Genomic DNA, 21847 nt, shown 5'->3' on the forward strand with positions numbered 1-21847 from the left:
CAGTGATGAGGAAGGCAAATGCCATGTTAACATTCATTTCAAGAGGTCTAGAACACAAGAGCAAGGATGTAATGCTGAGGTTTTATAAGGCACTGGTGAGGCCTCACCTTGAGTACTGTGAACAGTTTTGGGCCCTTCATCTTAGAAAAGATGTGCTGGCATTGGAGAGGGTCCGGAGGAGGTTCACAAGGATGATTCTAGGAATGAAAGGGTTATCATAAGAGGAACATTTGAGGGCTCTGGGTCTGTACTCGCTGGAATTTAGAAAGATGAGGGGGGGGATCTCATCGAACCCTTTTGAATATTGAAAGGCCTAGACAGAGTAGATGTGGAAAGGATGCTTCCCAGGGTGGGAGAGTCTAGGACAAGAGGCCATAGCCTCAGGATAGAGGGGCGCCCTCTCAAAACAGAGATGTGAAGAAATTTCTTTAGCCAAAGGGTGGTGAATTTGTGGAATCTGTTGCCACATGCAGCTATGGAGACTAGGTTGTTGGGTGTACTTAAGGCAGAGGTTGATACGTTCTTGATTGGACATGGCATCAAAGGTTACGGGGAGAAGGCTGGGAACTGGGGTGAAGGAGGAAGAAAAAATAAGGATCAGCCATGATTAAATGGCGGTGCAGACTCGATGGTCCAGATGGCCTAATTCTGTTCCTATGTCTTATGGTCTTATGGAGTGGATGTACAAACTCTTTACAGATGGCAGGAGGAATTAAACCCCAATCTTCTAATTGCTGTCGTTGTAAGGTGTTACACTAACCACTATGCTATCGTGCCCTCTCCCAAATACGTAAATAATAGTTGAATTACCTGCTACCTTAACCTTCTGAGTCTTTGAGGAATTTAAGAATTAAAGTTATGGGGTCTTACTGTGGATCAGTAAATATCCACCAATGACAGACAGATATACTTTATTGATCCTGAGGGAAATTGGGTTTCGTTACAGTCGCACCAACCAAGAAGAGTGTAGAAATATAGCAATATAAACCATAAATAATTAAATAATAAGTAAATTATGCTACTCCCATTTTCAAATATTCCTCTCGATCTTTCTTAAATGTCATGGAACTCTCTGCCTCTACCACTCTTTTTAACAAACAACTTCCATTGTCAAAAGGAGCACTGCATTTTGTTTTGTTGAACTGAAGAAATTATAAATTAAAAATTAAAACAATGATAAAATGATTCAGACTTAGTTATTCCATTTTATAGCGTAATGCACAATTTCAAAAGTTGCAAACAACTTTTAATTGAGAAAAAATGTGCTGTTTTACATGACAACATGGTAGGCCTTCCCTCTTGTTAAATTGCAGAAAGCATCAACTTTCTGTAAATAATATATAATTAAATATACAAAACCTGATTTGTTTAATTATAGTAAGTTGCATTATATTTCACCTCATTCTCCTTTCCTAAAAGAATTGATTATTTTGTAGGGCCAGTTATAGTGAGGCTATACTTTATTCAAGTAAGCATCAAGCCATCCTGAACCAACTGATTGCCTGGGTCTGTTGCCTAAACTTTCAATCTCCAGATAAAAAAGGACCAAACTTAAAGGTCTCTCTGAAAGCAGAGCAAACTCAAGCAGTAAAGATGTTTTATCCTGTTAGACCCACAGAAGGCTCTGATGTCATCTACTCCATAGACCTCAAAGTCTCTAATAGGTGGATACATTTAAAAACTATTCAAATGGATTTACAAAATTAGAAGCAAAACATTAAAATACAAATAGAAATTAAATTAAAACTCTTTTTCCTCACATATAATTAAATGTATCAAAATGAAGCAAGTGGTGTAAAAAGCTTCCTCAGTTCTTGTCAGTGTCAGAAATTCCACTCAAATAAAGAGAAATACTGTCTGTAAACCATATGAATGCTTCGTGCTGTCCAGATATGCTAGCATTTAATTTTGAAATGGTAATTTGAGGTACACTGGACACTGTGTGGCTGACAGATATGAAAGCACAATCTGGACAATTAATTTACCATGAGTGTCCTTTGTAAACCCATTCTTTTACTCAACTGGTTTATATACTATGCTTCCAGCAGAGGTCACCATATACTGATCAATGTCACTTCAATAATTCATCCCACAAAACAGAGTCCAATTGTAGCTGCTCTACTGTACTCAGGAAAAATCCACTAGCTTAGCAGAAACTTGAGGTCCTATCTGGTCTATGTGGTTTAGTAAGTTACTGGGTACATTATTTAGTCACTAGTAAGCTCAACAATGCATTAATATTTTACCAACTTAAGTGCATTTTTTTCTGAAAACAAATTCTTAGTAAATCAGGTTTTTCCAAGTATGAAACGATTGTTAGTAAGAATCATAACCTACATTTTTCTTCTTTCATCAACCCAATTAAGTAAACTGATGATGGATGGATAAAAAGCCCAACAAGGCTGATTATAGTTACTGCTTGAGAAACTGTACAATGAAACTTGACTGGCAGCACTAATGATATGGCAAAAGTATGGCAATAACCAGGATAACAATAGAGCAATAACAATAATATTCGAACTATGACGGTTTCTGTTCCCTTACTGACCTGTGGCTCAACATCTAGAATTGCAATGAGTCCTTGTTCATGGATTTTCCGTATCGTTTCCAGCTTTGTTCCATACATTGCATCCTCATGACTGCCATATTCCAGATATTCATTGTTGGAAATGTCCTGCATCATTTGATCATGTGAAACAAAATGATAATTTTTGCCATTTTCTTCATCTTTTCTGGCAGGTCTGGTAGTGTCTATGTAGAAAAACAATTTTACATTAGGTGACAGATATTGCTGTTGAAAATTAAAGTTCTAGCTTACGGCTCATTATTCTTTTCTGACTATTGAAGACTTTACTGGAGGAGAGAAAGGTGGAGAGGTTTTGGGAGAAAATTGCAGAGCTTAGGTCTTTGATTATATATTGAACAGGAAATACACAGAATAACTCAAATTTGAGAAACACGGACTGGAAAAGGGTACTGAAGAAAAGGGAAATCAGGCCTAACTGGGATCTGAGCATGACGGTAACATTTTTAAATTGTAAATTTTGATGAATTAAGTCAAAAGAGGTCAGTCAGTGAGCACATGATACAGTCAGGTCAACTGGAATGATAGGTATTTGTCCACAGTAAGGAAATTTTTAGATGAGGTAAGCAACCAAAGGTTCAATTGCCACCCTTTCTGTGTGAAAACAAGATAATGTCTATGGTGCTAAGAGAGATTATGGGATCCAGTGCTCTAAGATAATCTACTGGATAATAAGACCATAAGATATAAGAGCAGAATTAGGTCAATTGGCCCATCAAGTCTGCTCCGCCATTTCATGGCTGATCTATTTTCCTTCTCAGCCCCAGTTTTCTGCCTTCCCCATGTATCCCTTCATGCCCTGACCAATCAAGAATCTATCAACCTCTGACTTACATAGAGACTTAGTCTCCACAGCAGCCTGTGGCAAAGAATTCCATATCTCTTCTAAAAGGACACCCCTTTATTTTCAGGCTGTGCCTTTTGGTCTTAGAAACTCCCACTATAGGAAACATCCTTCCTACGTACACTCTTATAAATGCCATTTAATAGATTTCAAAGAGGTTCATTCTTCTGAATTCTAGAGAATACAGGCCCAGAGCCACCAAACTTTCTTCATATGACAAGCCATTTAATCTTGGAATCATGTTTGTGGACTTCCTTAACCCTCTCCAGTTTCAGCACATCCTTTCTAAGGGGCCCAAAACTGCTCACAATACTCTATAAGTGAGGGCTCGCCAATGCTTTATAAAGTTTCAACATTACATCCCTGCTTTTATATTCCAGTCCTCTTGAAATGAATGCTAAGAATGCTAACGAATGAAATATTTGCCTTCCTCACCACAGACTCAACCTGCAAATTAACCTTTAGGAAATCTTGCACAAAGACTTCAAAATCTCTTTGCGTCTCAGGTTTTTGTATTCTCTTCATTTAGAAAATAGTCAACTATTTAATTTCTTCTACCAAAGTGCATCACCATACACTTCCTGATACTGTATTCCAACTGCCACTTCTTTGCCCATTCCCCTAACCCAAATCCTCTGTAGCTTCACTATTTCCTCAAAACTAACAGCCCCTCAGCCTACCTTTGTATCATCTGCAAACTTTGCAACAAAGTAATTCCATCATCCAAATCATTGAACATACAATGTAAAATGAATCGGTCCCAACTCAGACCCTTGTGGAACATCACTGGCAACCAACCAGAAAAGGCTCCCTTTATGCTCACTCTTTGCCTCCTGCCAATAAGCCTCTGCTTAATCCATGCTAGAATCTTTCCTGAAATACAATGGGCTTGTAGCTTGTTAAACAGCCTCTTGTGGCATCTTGTCAAAGGAGTTCTGAAAATCCAAGTACACAATGTTGACTGACTGCCCCTTGTCTATTCAGCTTGTTATTTCATTAAAGAATTCCAATAGATTTGTCAGGCAAGATTTTCCCTTGAGGAATCTATGCTGACTACAGCCTATTTTATCATGTTCCTCCAAGTATCCTGAAACCACATCCTTAACAACCAACTGCAACATCTTCCCAATCGCCAAAGTCAGGATAAATGGCTTTCTTCTGCCTCTCCCTCTTCTTGAAGAGTGGATTTGAAGTGATAATTCTTGACTAATTGCACCCCCCATTCAACAGTAAAGTGTTTTCACCATTTTGGTTGATATCACATTATTTCTTCAATGAAAGAAACAAGAAAATTATCTAGTAAATTATTTTGAATATAGATGCTTTGCATTTTTAAAGTTTACTCTGATGTCCAGAAAGTAAAAACAAATAATATTATCTAATAATGAAATAAATAACAATGCAAGAATAATGGGAGAGCTTAATGCCTTATATTATTAATACGTGAAACAGGAATTTCAGGTGAAAAAGAAACTGAATTACGAACAGCAGGAATTAGCTGACTGAGTTACACCACACAGTTGGCTTTAACTGGCCAGTAGTGTAGTGGCATCAGCACTGGACTTCGAGGTTAATCCAGCCAACTCCTTGCACGCTTTTCATCCGTGCTGGGTTGAGCATTGAGCTAGCAACTAGGCCTCGTAAAAAACAGTCAAATGCTATGGAAGTGGCAAAAATACTGCCCGACGCACCACAAGGTGTGAAAAGGAACAACAATAATATAGTTAGCTTTGCACATACAGTTATGAATCTTTGCTTTTGTTATTTTTAAGAACCTGCCCAATTTAAACCATTAAGTTCTCTGAAGGATATTTGGACTTTATTTAACAGTACATGCATACTCTTAATAATGTGAGGAGGGCTAATACTGTGGCCTAGAAAGAAAACACAATTCCTGTAGCTAGGAAAACCTTGAATTTTAAAAGTTTCAATTAATTTATTATCATTTCTCTCTTTTTAAATACTACTCTCCTTTTTTGTTTAACTGTACCTGATTTGCCTTTTACATCTTTTCTAACTTATTCTTCTCATTTATGATATTTTGTTTCTTAAATCTGTTATGGAGAAAGCCTGTAGGTATAATTGCTCATTGAAATTTGAGCTGCCCTTGTAAGAAGAATATAATTTTATATTATAGCCAAAATACTTTCAAGCTGAAGAACATAAGGGAAAGTCTGCTGAGCTATCTAATTTCATTAAAACAACTTATTTCAACATCTGGGGCTCTTTTGCCAACATAAAGGGCAAATCTCTGTTGCCCAGAAATCATGGGCTCCTGGGCCATATTACTTGTTCAACTTCCCCACTTTACTTCATTTGCCCCATCATTAAAATGTTCCCACAACCTACGGACTCATGTTCAAGGACTCTTCATCTCAGGTTCTCTATATTTATTACGATTATTTCTTTGTTCTTGTGCTTGCAGTTTGTTGTCTTTTGCACAGTGGTTGAATGCCTAAGTTGGTGTAGTTTTTCATTGATTTTATTATAGTTATTATTCTATGATGGATTTATTGAGTATACTAGCAAGGAAGTGCATATGGTGACATACATGTACTCTGCACTTCAAGGCATGGTTCAGTCCTTCAATGAGGATCTGACAGCCTACACTAAAGCATATTTGAGTGCAACACAGGCTGATTCTTTCTCGAAGTTAGGAGTGGTGGTCTGTGGGTATCAGGTTTTAACTGGGGGATAAGGCCAGTACTATATGCCCATTATATTAGTTCAGTACGGACTGTTTGGGCCGAAGAGCCTGTATCCATGCAGGTTTTTTATATAACCTTATGACTCCCTTTGTCATTTATTAGTGTTTTAAATTTTCTAGAAATGACTTTCAATCAAAACTTGGTCCAAATCTCCAGGCATTTATGCTTGTTTGTGCGTAGTCTATGCCAGTTCACAGCTAGTCCAAAGGAAGAACAAGAAAAGATGGAGATACTGTTAACCTGAAACAAAATCAAAAATGCTTCTTTGGTTGAAAGGTAATCTACTTTTATGAATACAATAACTGATGTGTAACAACCATGACTGTCCATCAAACTACAACAGTTTTAGTTAAGGATTTAACTATTTCACACAAATACAATATTTCCAAATACAACACTTACGTGGAATGGGGTATGCAAATCTGTCAGGATGTTTTGTAATAAGAGTGTTTTTAATGTGCCGTCGTCCTACTCCATGGGCTCCTTTACACAAATAAGAAAGGTAGAAACAAAATTTTATTCACTTTTAAAAGATGCCTTAAACAGTAATTAGTAAATGCAATTCTACAATTAATGAAATTAATTCACAGTTTTTTATTTACCTAGTAACACCAGAGTCTTCCTTCTGAAGGCTGGCAGTTTTACCACTTCTTCATATGTGACGAGATCTAGTTGATCGAAGACTAAAAGAGAGACGCATCGTAAAAGTCAATTGCATATTGAATATTATGTTTCTTTTTCACAAGTTAAAGGGATTTTTAAAATAATTTCTTGGAATTTCAGACTAAGATTACAAAACCTATCATGATCTGAAGTACCAAAGAATTACTCTTTATTCTGGAGTAGAGTGTAGTGCAATTAAGTTATTATACTGCAATTAAACAGTTGCTTTGTTAAAAAAAAACATCTTCAAATGACATGAGATGAAATGTTCTTGATTTTGTTACTGAATAATGGGTGTTATTGAAACTGGTGTCTGATTTTCCTTCATTAAAAATTTTTTCAGAACAATAGCTTATAGTAAAGTGAGATATGTACACATTTTGATGTTTTTGGCACTGTTCAGAATAAATTAAGGGATAAATGTACATCTTTTCAATAGTATTTAGCATTACAGAACACTAAAGATGGTATTAAAATGAACAAAATATAGAGCAAACCTGGAAGGTGAGGAACACATCTTTAATGATATAAAGTTCTGCCAAAAATCTTAGCCAATTAAAAAGTGATATGAAAACTCTCAATTTTTCTGTAAGTACTTATTATTGGATTTTTGTTGGCAGTTTTCTGTTAGCCATTTTGCCCATTATGAACGAAGTTTCTGAAAAAAAATGCAGGCTGTAATAAGGACAAGCATGGGAAATCACTTTTCAGAGGTTAAGAGTGGAAAAATATAAATTTTTGCCTTAATCTTAACCTAAAACCACGATGATTCAGACTGCTACTTGAAAAAGATGAAACATATGTTCAAATGAACATTTTAAATTTTGAAAATCTGAAATCGTTCCAACTACTGGAGACACCAAAACAATTCCAAGCTCTGGTTTGAAGAAATGCTTGTATGACAAACCTAATGTACCTAATACATGAATGAAATATGCATCTCCCATAAAGGTGAAGTGCTTCCTGCTAAATGCCATTTCATCTGCAAAACTTTCTTTCCTTAGGGAGGTTGTTGATTCCTGTCCCCCTCATGCTCTGATAATATACAAAATTATTAGACAACATGGAAGCATTAGAACTATGGGAGGACTTTGATTTCTGGTTGAGAAGAGTGAAAGCACAATAGATAAGTAACAGTATGAAAGGGTTTAATATCCCCAACCTAAATTGAGGTGTTCCTCAGGGGTCAGTATTGGGACCACTGCTTTTCATGTTGTTTGTCAATGATTTAGATAATGGAATTGATGGCTTTGTGGCAGTTTGTGGGTGATATGAAGATAGATGGAGAGGTAAGTAGTGCTCAGTAAGCAATACAATTGTAGCAGGACTTAGACAAATTGGAAGAATGGGCAAAAAAGTGGCAGATGGAATACAGTGTTGGGAGATGTATGACAATGAATTCTGGTAAAAGGAACAAAAGCGTGGACTATTTTCTAAATGGGAAGAAGGCTCAAACATTAGAGGTGCAGAGGGACTTGGGAGTTCTTGTGCAAGACACCCAGAAGGTTAACTTACAGGTTGAGACTGTGGTAAAGAAGCCAAATGCAATGTTGATATTTATTTCAAGGACAAAAGAACATAAAAGCAATGAGACAATTCTGAGCCTTTATAACACACTAGTCAGGCCACACTTGGAGTATTGGGCCCCATATCTCAGAAAGGATTTGTTGTCATCGGAGAGAGTCCAGAGGAGGTTCAGGAGGATGATTCTGGGAACGAAAGGGTTAACATATCAGGAGTGTTTGGGAACTTTGGGCCTGTACTCACTGGAATTTAGAAGAATGTAGGGAGATCTCATTGAAAGGACTGGATAGGGTGGATGTGGAGAGGATGTTTCCTGTGGTGGGGGTATCCAGAACTAGAGGGCACAGCCTCAAAATTGAGGGGAAACCCTTTAGAACAGAGACAAGGAGGAATATTTTTAGCCAGAGAGTAGTAAATCTGTGGAATGTTCTGCCACAGACTACGGTGGAGGCCAAGTCTGTGCGTATATTTAAGGTGGAAATTGATCGTTTCCGGATTGGTCAGGGCACCTAAGGATACGGCGAGAAGGCAGGTATATGGGGATTGAGTGGGATTCGAGATCAGCCATGATGGAATGGTGGAGCAGACTCGATGGGCTGAATGGCCTAGTTTGCTCCTATGTCTTATGGTCTATACAATGTGAGAGTATATAACAGATAATAAAGTACAGAGATGCTTCAACAGGGCCCTTGAAAGCCACAATAGTTTTTTAAGTTCTAACAAAAAGCTATCACATATTTTTGTCCTTAGCCCTAAAATTTATTTAAGGAAATGCCAACAGGGCCTTAAACATGAATTTAGAGATTGACATTTCACAATGAAAGTGATGCTCATTTTTGCTGTTGAGAGTTAGAAGAAATATTGCATTAATTCAGGTGTACTTACAGGGAAATTGTGAGTCATATAAAACAATTCCATCATGCAGTTAAAGCTGCATTATATTTTTATAGTGCAATTTTAGATGGTTACACATACAGTTAGCCTTTCTATTCAAATTGGGTACCTCTAAATAAGATTATAAAAGTTCAAATCAGTCAACAGTTTTTTTATTTAGATTTTTCCTCTGTTGAATTTTCAAGATATTCATGCAATGATTAAATATTTTCATTAATCCTCTTTCCTGAATTCTCTTCTACAATGACTTACAGTCAGTAACTTTCATCCTTTATCTTTGGGAGAAACACTTAACTGGGAGGCTAACACAAATACCCCTACCAAAAGGGGTATGGGGAAATGAGGATGGTGGTGAAGTGACAAAGAAGGATGAAGATTGAGCTGTGGGACAGACTAGGTTTGTTGCTGGATACAGGTTAGAAATGTAATTTGCACTATTTTTTATTAGCATAATGCAATTGAAAATCATTCCTCTCTCTATAAGTGAATTCCAGCAACAGCTACTTCAATGTTACTTTGGAAATCTGAGTAAGCACTTCCACTTATAGGTCAACTCAGCATTCTAGGTGGAATTTCCACTTAGCCTTGGGACTCGCATTATTGTACACACTTGGCACTGTACGACTGCACCAGCATGTTGTAAGACAACGTCCCCATCTTGACTCAGGATATAAGCTCAATAATTCACAGGGCTATTTTAACGACAGCATCTTCTTCCCTCCTTCCCGCTGATTTTTCTGGATGACTGTTTTAATTTTGAAGAAGACACTTTCTTCCACCAATGCTTCCAAGATGCTTTTCCCCTGACAGGCTCTCAACCAACTCTTTTCTATCTTCTCCATTTCTACGCTCAAACTTTCTTTAGCCAACCTGATCAAGAACAGGAAGCATTTATGGAGGGGGATAAACAGTCAACATTCTGGGCTGAGCCCCTTCACTAGGACTGGAAAGGGAGGGGGCAGGTCAGAATGAAGTGGAGGGAGGGGAAGCAGCACAAGCTGGCAGCTCATATGTGAGACAAGGTGAAGGGGGTGATGGGTGGGTGCAAGAGAGCAGATGAAGTAAGAAGCTGGGAGGTAATACATGGAAGAGGTAAAGGCTGAGAATAGAGAGGTCAGTGACTCATGGAAGAAACAGAGGAGGGACACTAGAGGGAGTAGATAAGCAGGTGCGGACAATAGAAGGGGTAATAGGGGGAATAAGGATGGGACATGGATAATGAGAGAGGAGAGAGTATGTTACAGAAATCGATGTTAATGACATCAGTTTGGAAGCTACTCAGATGGAACGAGGTGTTGCTCCTCCATCCCAAGTATGGCCCCATCATGGCAGTACAGGTGGCCATGGGGGAGAAGACAAGTCGAACTGAAATGGGTGGCCACCAGGAGATCCTGTCTTTTGGGGTGGATGGAGCAAAGGTCCTTGAAGAAGTGGTCCACTAATTTACGTCAGTTTTCAGCAGGAGTACCAGATACAATAGGTGGCATTGATAGATTCACAAGTGAAGTGCCGCCTCACCTGGAGGACTGTTTGTGGCCCTGAATGGCGGTGAAGGAGATGGTGTAGGGGTAGATGTAGTAATTGTCATGCTTGCAGGGATAGGTGTCAGGAGTGAAATCAGTGGGGAGGTATGAGTAGTCAAGAGTATCATGTAGATAGCGGTCCTTATCGAAAGCAGAGTGTGGTTGGGAGGAAAAGGTGTTCTTAGTGGTAGGACCTTGTTGGAGACAGAAGAAGATTTAAAGGATTTTTCCATCCATCTCCACCAATACCCACATCCCTGGACACAGAATGTTATCACTCAAAAAAGTAGTATCAACATTTTGCCTTTTACCTCTTCACTTCACATAATGAGAGGACTTAAACACTCCTCAGGTGAAGGAGTGATTCATTCGTAGTTTGTTCAATTTAGAATATTACACTTAGTGCTCATTTTTGGTCTTTCCTACATCAAAGTAGCTAATGTAGATTAAGTGACCTCTTGCAGAACACCTCTATTCTTCCTCAAAGGAGCTTCCATTTGCCTATTAATTCAATTTTCCATTCTATCCCGAGCTTCTCATCAATGGCTTCTTACACTGCTCCAAAATACAATGTAAGTTTAAGAACCACGATGTCATCTTGGCATATTACAACCATTATCATGGCTTAACTGATCCATTTTAATGCAAGCTCATTAACAGTTTCTCTCTTGTAGCTGATGCTGTCTGACCAAGAGTTTGCTTTATTTCAGTTTCTAGCATCTGCAGTGTTTTATATTGCATAGTTCCATAACGTTTACTTTTCTCCCCCTTTCTCCTGTTTTCATTCATTCTTCCAGTGGATGACAAGCCAAAATCCTCTCTGAACTGGCACCCTCTCTCAGCCATTTTCTTTGTTTCATCCATCTAGTTAGCGGCTTAAATGAGCTAATTTCTGAGAGTCTCGTTGATAGATCATTAAACCTGAAACATTAACTGCTTCTCTACACATAAAAGCTGTGTGATTTGCTGATCAGCATTTTCTGATTTGATTCTTCAACCACTCTTCTAAACTCCAAATTGGCATTATGAATACTGATCCCTAACCAACTCAACTGCCTCACCAAGATCACCAGTCTCCATTGCCTTTCTCTGCTAGCCAAAACACTGGGCTACTTGGGTTTTTGGCTGTCAGGCCTGATTTTAGCCTCTGAAATAAATGTTAAGCAGTATATTTTCATTGCTGGCTTTTAGTCCTGTGTTTTCAGTGAAGGACCAATGATTGGTGCTTATCTGCCACACCCCAAGGGAAAAATGGAACTTCTAAGCATTCATCTGCACTAATTCAAGCTCTATTAGTGAACAACATTACTTTGCATTTCTGGGTCCTGACATCAACATACTTTCTAAAACTTCCATTTTTTATTATGCCAAAGGCGGGAAAAGGTTTTCCAAGAGAATATAATGCAGCTTTAATTCCTTTAACGCTAATGAGATAAATATAAAATGATAAAGGGGAGAAAAGTTAATGTCACTCATTCACAGTTACTTACATGCATAGAGGCCATTAGGTGGAAGACAGCATGAAAAATGTATAAGCATCATTGTTTAAGCGCATTGCATTATTAAATTACAACCAAAATGTATAAAACACACAAAAAACCCACATCAAAACAAAATCAAATATTATATTACAAAAAATGCATGAAATATATATTTCAGTATCCACAAAAGGCAACAAACGTATCACATTGCAAAAATACTTAACTCTCTATTGTGGTCAGATATGGTAATTTTATGTGGTGTGCATCCTGGTTTCATTTTAGAACTGTTAGGTACATAACTATGTTTTTCACAAGAACTGATACAAACCCAAGTTAAATTTAAGATTATTAAATTCATAAAGTGCATAAAACAAAGTATTTCATAATTGCATAAATTTTGATTACTTTTGCATTTCAAAAAATGCAAATAAATAATTGCATATTTGTAGCTTGTGATATTGTACCATAGGCTTTGATTCCATTGTTGGCTCTCCCTTTGCAATGATCAGCAGTTGTGCATTGTAAGAGGCGCTATTTATTTTTGCATTGGTTAGGTAAACAAGAAAATTTAGATGTACAGTATTGGGTTAATCATTTAAAGAAAAAGGTCTTGTTTCAGACAAATATTTTAATGAAGAGAACCACACCACTGTGGCCGAGTGTTCTTGATTTTAAGCCCAGTTTGAAGCCTAGGTCCTGGTGGGGGAGGGGGGGGGAAGGATTAGGGGTCAAAACTTAACTGTTGTTTTGAATGCTTGATCTAACAATACCAAGATGCATCATCTGTCAGCCAAAACAAAACAAATATTATGTGCCAAAGGATGAGTTGATCTTACTCTAAGGTTATCATGGCTCATTTAATTCATTCTCATTCTTTCTTTCTCATAATTATCTATCTATGTGGCATAGAAGAGGCTTTTCTAGTCCAAGAATCGCAGGACAATTTACAATGACTTATTAACATATGAAACTGTATGTCTTTGAGGAAAACATAGAAACCCATGTATTCCATGGGAAGAATGTACAAATTCCTTAGAGGATGTCAGGGTCAAACTCCAAACTCTGGCACCCCGAGCAGTAATAGTGCCACTTAAATCATTACGCTACTGTGGCATCCACTGTTAAGCATCTCTGAATGTCAAGATAAACTTGCAAATTAAAAAATCCAATTTTAGCAACTGTAGGTTTATAAAGGAACTCGTCTCTTACAGCATATTTGGGATGTACTATCACTTTCTAATCCATGTCCAGTACTCCCAAATTATTCCAGTTTCTGCCCGTGTCTCAGCAATTAAGCTTTCTCCAATCAATGACATTTCTACGACTACTACATTATGAGAAAAAGATATCTGTATCATAAATTTTACTATTGTTCCTATATCTTCTTTGCAACCCTGGATGTAGAACATAGAACATAGGATAGTACAGCACATTACAGGCCCTTCGGCCCACAATGTTGTGCCGACCCTCAAACCCTGCCTCCCATATAAACCACCCCATCTTAAATACCTCCATATACCTGTCTAGTAGTCTCTTAAATTTCACTAGTGTATCTGCCTCCACCACTGACTCAGGCAGTGCATTCCACGCACCAACCACTCTCTGAGTGAAAAACCTTCCTCTAATATTCCCCTTGAAATTCCCTCCCCTTACCTTAAAGCCATGTCCTCTTGTACTGAGCAGTGGTGCCCTGGGGAAGAGGCACTGGCTGTCCACTCTGTCTATTCCTCTTAATGTAGTCATCCAAACCACTACTCTCCTACCCCACTCTTCCTTTAGCCAGAAGAATGGAGCACTCTTGCTCAGTTTTAATGTTACTAATTTAGCTAAAGCTAGAACCAGGTTTTATCAGCAATCCCTCATTAACCTCCACTGATCCATGCTTAACTCACCACCTTCTGCATTGTATCTCAGCAAAATCATCTGAAGACATGGGGTCAGCTTTGAAGTTCACAACAAAGTCTTTTTTGACCTCTAAAATATTTTTTACTGATAGTTCGTACAAAATCTAAAGTTGAGCAGCAATCTCAAGAATGAAGCTAACATTTTCAGTCTCATCTTTAACTTTAGATCTTTATCACAATCTTGATGACACAGTAGATTCATTTTTAACTCTGAGCCAATATGCTCACCCCCTTTGCATTTCGTCACTAAGACCATCTTTAATTCTACTTTAGTCAATGCATTGCAGAAACATTCATCTAAGCTTATATTACACTTAAGACTCATGAATAACCATTGAGCCCACTGTAATTAGTCTATCATACCAACAGGTCTATGCCAAATGCAATCTCATTGGCTCTCCAGTCGGCCTTGGATTACCTGGACAATACAAGTACCTATGTCAGGATATTGTTTATTGACTACACCATCATTCCTATAGCTCTGATCGAAAGGCTGCAGAACCTCGGCCTCTGTACTCACTCTGCAACTGGATCCTCGACTTCTTAATTGGAAGACCACAATCTGTACAGATTGAAATAATATTTTCTTCTCGCTGACCATCAACAACAGCGCACCTCAGAGATATGTGCTTAGCCCACTGCTCTACTCTCTTTACACCCATGACTGTGTGGCTAGGCACAGTTCAAATGCCACCTAATGCCACTGCTGATGATATAACCATTGTTAACAGAATCTCAGATGGTGACAAGAAGGCGTACAGGAGCAAGATATACCACAGCTAGTTGAGTGGTGTCGCAGCAATAACATTGTACTCAACATCAGTAAGGCCAAAGAATTGATTATGGACTTCAGAAAGGGTAAGATGAAGGAACACACATCAGTCCTCAGAGAGGGCTCAGAAGTGAAGAGAGTGAGCAATTTCAAATTCCTATGTGTCAATACCTCTGAGGACCTAACCTGAAGGCAACATATAGATCCAGCTATAAAGAAGACATTGTGGAAGAATAAAGGATTATTTATCTGATAGCACCAGAGTTGCTAGTACTTTTTCATTTGGATTCTTAAAATTATGAAAATATGAAACATCTCTACTTTTCTGAGATGTAGTCAGTCGTTAAAAATCAGTCGAGGCTAGCTGTTCGAAGGATCAGCAGAAGAGTTAATGAACTAAGTAGCTAACTTGCATTTTTCTATTTTAACTTTGTAACTGAATGAAACTTTGTAACTCAATGTCCCAAGCATAGACTTATAGCAGAGAGTCTTTCGCAATCAGGATGTAGCACTGAGTGCAGAAAAAAGGAACATACATTCGTATGACTTAGTTGCTGTCTTTTCTATGATTAAAAATAGCTACAGACGTATCTATTTGTCCCTGTGTTTTATCTTTGTGTGGTTAAGACTAAAATTATGAACATTTTGCTTTTGAAGCATTTTGCATATTGAAGAAGGAACTTTCCACTGCTTATTTGGAGTCCAGGACATTCTGATTGTCAGGCGAACTCCCTGTGATATATCTCATAAATAAAGTGAATTTGATTGGAGTCCTGTCAGTGTCTGTGTTTATTTGTCTGATCAAGATAGTAAGCTTTACTAACACTTTGGCCTCTTTTACACAGGGTCCAGCAAACCGCTATACTGTGAGCTTGAGAAGCAAGATCAGTTAACAAGTCCAGTCGATGAGGAGATCATGGTAAACTTTTGACCATGAGCCACTGCTTGGCCACTGACCGCTCCTGAGCTGCAGAAGAGCAAGTTGTTAGGACAGAGTTGAGACCCACAGGGAGTCCACTGATTAGTAACCAACTTTAATGAACTTCTCTATCCATTTGTGTCCCGCTTGGTGGCGCAATAATATCAGCGCTGGACTCCGGAGCAAAGGTTCCGGAGTTTGAATCAAAGTCGGGTTGAGCATTGAGCTAGCAACTCAGCCTCGTAAAAACAAGAGTAACTTGCCACAGAAACACCGTCATGACGGTGCCCTGATAACTCCACTGCTGAGTTAAGGGCTATTCTTCTATCCATTTGTAAAATCTCACATTAAGCAATTTCAGAAGAATCTGTCATATAAATAAGGGGGACTCCAAGAGCCAGGAAAAGGGGGATTGAACAACAATTGCTTTATAAATGAACCAAATTTCGTTTACAGGATAAATTTCAAACAGGTAAGAAATGGATAATAAAAAGAGTAAACAGAGTAATAGTTAATAAACCTAAAAAAAGCTTCAGAACTATTGACAGAAGATCCATAAGCAGAAGTTCTTATGAACAGGCACATAGAGAAGAGAGTTGAAAAATACTAAAAGATAAAGCAACTTCTGGATAAGACCACAAGACCATAATACATAGGAGCAGAATTAGGTCATCTGGCCCATCGAGTCTGCTCCGCCATTCAATCATGGCTGATACTTTTTTTTCTCCTCCTCTACTCCAGTTCCTGGCCTTGTCCCTGTAACCAATCAAGAACCTATCAAACTCTGCCTTAAATACACCCATCGACCTGGCCTCCACAGCTACAAGTGACAACAAATTCCACAAATTCACCACCCTTTGGCTAAAGAAATTTCTCCACATCTCTGTTTTGAAAGGGTACTCGTCTATCCTGAGGATGTCTATCCTCTCATTCTAGACTCTCCCAGGATGCGAAACATTCTTTCCACATCTACTCTGTCTAAGCCTTTCAACATTCATAAGGTATCAATGAGATCCCCTCTCATCCTTCTGAATTCCAGTGAGTACAGACCCAGGGCCATCAAACGTACCTCATATGATAATCCTTTCATTCCTGGAATCATCCTTGTAAACCTCCTCTGAGCCCTCTCCAATGGCAGCACATCCTCTCCAAAATGAGGGGCCCAAAACTGTTCACAATAATCAAGGTGAGTCCTCACCAGTGCCTTATAAGGCCTCAGCATCACATCCTTGCTCTTGTATTCTAGACCTCTTGAAATGAATGCAAATATGGCATTTGCCTTCCTCACCACTGACTCAACCTGTAAGTTAACCTTAAGGGTGTTCTGCACACAGGCTCCCAAGTCCCTCTGCATCTCAGATTCTTGGATTTTCTCCCTATTTAGAAAATAGTCCACCCATTTTTACTACCAAAAGTGCATGACTGTGCACTTTCCAACATTGTATTTCATTTGCCACTTTCTTGCCAATTCTCTTAATCTGTCTAAGTCCTTCTGCATCCTACCTGTTTTCCTCAACACGACCTGCCCCTCCACCAACCTTTCTGCAAACTTGGCAACAAAGCCATCTATTCCATCATCTAAATCATTTATATACAACATAAAAAGAAGTGGTCCCAATATTGACCCCTACGGAACACCACCAGTCACTGGCAGCCAACCAGAAAAGGATCCTTTTATTCCCACTCGCTGCCTCCTACCAATCTACCAATGCTCTAACCATGTTAGTAACTTTCCCATAATATCATGGGCTCTTAACTTGGTAAGCAGCCTCATGTGTGGCACCTTGTCAAAGGCCTTCTGTAAGTCCAAATATACAATATCCACTGCGTCTTCTTTATCTATCCTACTTGTAATCTCCTCAAAGAATTCCAACAGGCTTGTCAGGCAGGATTTTCCCTCAGAATGCTGACTTTGTACTATCTTGTCCTGTGTCACCAAGTTCTTCATCACCTCATCCTTAACAATTGACTCTAACATCTTCCCAACCACTGAGGTCAGGCTAGCTGGTCTACAAATTTCATTCTGCTACTTTCCTCCTTTCTTAAAGAGTGGAGTGACATATGCAATTTTCCAGTCCTTGAAAAAGTGTTTTTTGAAAGATTATTTCTCATGCCATCACAATCCCTAATGCTACCTCTTTCAGATAAGCCCCTGGTTGCCCGTAAATAAAGTGAGTTTAATTCTAGTCGTCTCGCAATCCGCGTTTACTTGTTTGATCGAGATAGTTAATTTTACTAACATCAAGACAGTGGCTACATTTCTTTGGTGTTTAAGGAGATTTTGTATGTCACCTAAAATGCTCACAAATTTCTACAGATGCACCGTGGAGAGCATTCTTTCTGGCTGAATCACCGTCTGCTATGGGGGTGGGGGTACTGCATAGGACCAAAGTAAACTGCAGAGAATTATCAAGTTAGTCAGCTTGATCATGAGCACTGGCCTCCAAAGCATCCAGGACATCTTCAAGGAGCAGTGCCTCAAAAATGTCCCCACCACCCAGGACATCGTTGTTACCATCAGGAAGGAGGTACAAAAGCCTCAACGATTCAGGAACAGCTTCTTCCCCTTTTCATTCCGATTTCTGAATGGACAGTGAACCCATGAACACTACATCACTACTTTTTTATTCCCATTTATTTTTGCACTACTTATTCAATTGAATTATTTAATATATATATATATATATATATTACTTGCTGCAATTCATGGTATTTTTTCCCTCATGATCATGTATTACATTGTACTGCTGACACAAAGTTAACAAATTTCATGACATGTGCCAGTGATATGCCTGATTCCAATGCTCCTCTCTCTTCAATCTGGAGCTCAATTATGCTTTCGCATAGGTGAATGTAAAGGAAGCATTAGCGAGTGATAGGCAAATGAGAGAATCAATTGCAGGATATAAGGAATTATAAAGGCAAATGGGACTTGATAGACATTACAGGATTACTTAACTTGGAGGCAACACAGATCTTGTGAGCCAAACAGCTACCTTATACATTTTAGCAAATCAGCTGAAAATAAGAAGCAATGAGCAAAAAAATAACAACATTTGTTGTAGAAATAATATAGGAATTTCAGTATAATTGTTCCAACTGTGGGAAAAGGGTAGCAGGTGATGGAAGGGAGCTTCATGTTGAGTTTGCAAGTAAGTTAACTTCAAAGGGAACATGTGAAGTAGCAATCTTGAATAGTAATTCTTTCAGTTAGGAATTATGGGGAAGAATTAAGACTACAGGTTCTTGTCAGATAACAAAGGAATTCAGAAAATACAGGATACTATGCAGACAAGTAACTCTGTAGGACAACCAGAGGAATTGTTATGATAACAAATTAAAAAATGACCTGCTAAGTTAGCAACTTTGTGGTTTTATGTAGTTTTAGTGATTAAACTAAAATTTTCTCAACCATTGCTCTGTTTTGCTCACTCTATAAAGAAAATAAAATTTTAAAATTACATTAAGTCTAATTCACTGGAGATTATTTTAGCCATCTGTAGGAGAGATACTGCGGAATAAATGTACATGTAAAGAACTAAGTATTTAATTCAATGGGATGGTATTGTTACATCTCAGGATCGTTCTCGCAACAAGGCAATCTGAGTTATCATTCAGATACATACTGTTTCAAGAAACAGCAAACAACATCTCTGAACCACAGAAAGTAAAGCAGGATCTAGATGAACTTATAATGTTTTAATATGACTGCAACCGCTGGGAGAAAATATAAACGATTTTAAGTATGACAGAACCACTTCCTCCCTCACCCCTTCCCTTATTACTGAATTAAGCTTCCTTCTTAAAACTTAACTACTATGTCATCTCAAGATTCAAGTTATTGGACCAATATCTAGCAATCTGGACTAAAAAATGGAGGGACATGAACAAATATTACCATGAAGCTGGAGAACTGACTGTGTAACCATAAAATTAATAAATTGTTTATAAAAATTAATTATCTCCTTCAAGTTGATAGCTTGCTAACTTTAATCAGTCTAGTTTGTTTGCGACTGCAGAACCCTGAAACATTGACCTTTTCTACTCTCTGAAATGGTTCAGGAGGCAATGTTTGTCTTGCCAGTGACAATCATAATCCATGAGAGGATAAATAAAAATCCTGAAAATATATTTTGTTCAAGCCCTATTCTATAAAAATGATTGCTTACAAATACATACTCATGAAATTTTCTAAACTAATTTAATCAAAATTGAAACTAGCCATTATAACATTTTAATACTGACAATAACCTCATTATTTTAACCATTCTCTGTTGACATTAAAACAATGATGTGCAGAAAATCTTACATGGTTTATGATTCTATTTTGGATTCTTATTATTTTATTTCTGAATGCAAATATTTATGAATTAAAAACAGATGCAGCTGGAATGATGAATTTCAAAAATTAAGTTAGGTATTGAGTACCTGCATTGTGCTTTGCCAGATATTTATCTTTGTATTGTTTTTTCTTTTTCCCAAACCAGGTACAGCTAGCCTGCTGCTCTTGCTTGGTCTTTTCCATGGCTATACATGCAACACGCCTTGTTTTAAGAAACAAAAACACAGAGGTCAACATACATAGTAAAGAATTGAAAGAAAATAGGTAATTTATAACATCTAGTTAGAACATACAGCTTCTGATGGCCACAAAGAATTTACTTTTTACAAACTCTTATTTATTCTACCTTAGCAAATGAGGCTTTGCAGAGACACACCAAGAAACTCGAGAAGTCAATGTAGCTTGTTTCTTTTCATTTAACGTTATCCCTTCTCCCACAGCACAGGAAATACTGCTTCAGAATTTAAGCTCATACATGTCTCTTTAACTTACAGGGATAACCCAACCAGTTATTTTATCCAGCTCTTTAATTTCATTCAATGGTTAAAACTAAATATATTAAATGGAAAATATTTTTACTTAATACTTTTCCCCCCAAAATGGACTGTATTACTTAAAAGGGTAATCCTCCAAATGTATGGTGTGTGGCAAAGTGGATAAGGCATTGGTCTAGTGATTTGAAGGTGGCTAGTTCGAGCCTCAACTGAGGCAGCGTGTTGTGTCCTTGAGCAAGGCACTTAACCACACATTGCTCTGCAACGATACCAGTGCCAAGTTGTATGGGTCCTAATGTCCTTCCCTTGGACAACATCGGTGGCATGGAGAGGGGAGACTTGCCCAGGGCTGCCCAGGCCTCAGTCATCATCAAAAGTCGATGGACAGCCAAAGAAGAATCCTTCAAATGTTTTTATAAAATAATTTAATCATTTAAGCTTATAATCTTCTATTGAAAACAGAATTTTAGTTGCTCTGCTCCTCTAACAAACTGGTTCGTCACACTGCAGCACAGCTAGTAGAGCTGCTACCTCGATCTCCAGTGATCTAGGTTTGGTCCTGGCTCTGCTGCAAGTCTTTGTGGAGCTTACACATTCCCCCTGTGACTGAGTGGATTTCCTCTGGGTGCTTTGGTTTCCTCCCATATCCCAAGGTGTGTGGGTTTATAGATTAATCGCCCACTCTAAGTTTTCCCCAGTTCATAGGTGAGTGGAACAGGAACAGGAGGGGGTGGGACAGGAATTGATGGCAGTATCTGCAAATAAAATGGATTAGTGTAAAACACAATCTGTTGGAGGAACTCAGTGGGTTGAGAAGCATCTGTGGGTTGAAAATAATGTTTCAGGTCAATGCCCTGCGTCAGTCCTTATTTATTAGGCATAAGATTGCTGAAGAGACCTACCATTCCTGCAGTTCAGGAGAGGGGATGAGTCCAGCTGTACCATTCTTTGAGTTTTCCAACTTGCCTTGCCACCAATTGTGATCATCTTTACTGATAATTTGTATGATCTCTCCAACGCGGAAACGGATCCCAGCCTCTTTGCAAGGAATAAGGTCATCTTTTGATGGATCATATTCAAATTGTGCTCGAACATAAATCTATGGGATAAATAGAGTTTCATAAGAAAATGTGACAGAATTGTGCATTCAAGAAATGAACATGAATCTATCAGTCAACACTTCCACTAATATGAG

General features: G+C 38.2%; 1 protein-coding gene across 4 annotated transcripts in view; it reads right to left on the reverse strand.

The window, feature by feature from the left end:
* caska (calcium/calmodulin-dependent serine protein kinase a) overlaps nucleotides 1-21847 on the reverse strand; it is a 411874-nt gene that overhangs the window by 10774 nt on the left and 379253 nt on the right. For all 4 annotated transcript variants that reach the window (XM_059968272.1, XM_059968271.1, XM_059968270.1 and 1 more), the window contains 5 exons: nucleotides 21555-21751; nucleotides 20245-20360; nucleotides 6739-6819; nucleotides 6539-6619; nucleotides 2549-2751 (listed from right to left, as the gene is read on the reverse strand). In XM_059968272.1, coding sequence (XP_059824255.1) covers nucleotides 2549-2751; nucleotides 6539-6619; nucleotides 6739-6819; nucleotides 20245-20360; nucleotides 21555-21751 — 678 coding nt within the window. The remainder of the gene's footprint in view (nucleotides 1-2548; nucleotides 2752-6538; nucleotides 6620-6738; nucleotides 6820-20244; nucleotides 20361-21554; nucleotides 21752-21847) is intronic.

The sequence above is a fragment of the Hypanus sabinus genome, chromosome 4 (assembly GCF_030144855.1).
Source record: "Hypanus sabinus isolate sHypSab1 chromosome 4, sHypSab1.hap1, whole genome shotgun sequence".
NCBI lineage: Eukaryota > Metazoa > Chordata > Chondrichthyes > Myliobatiformes > Dasyatidae > Hypanus > Hypanus sabinus.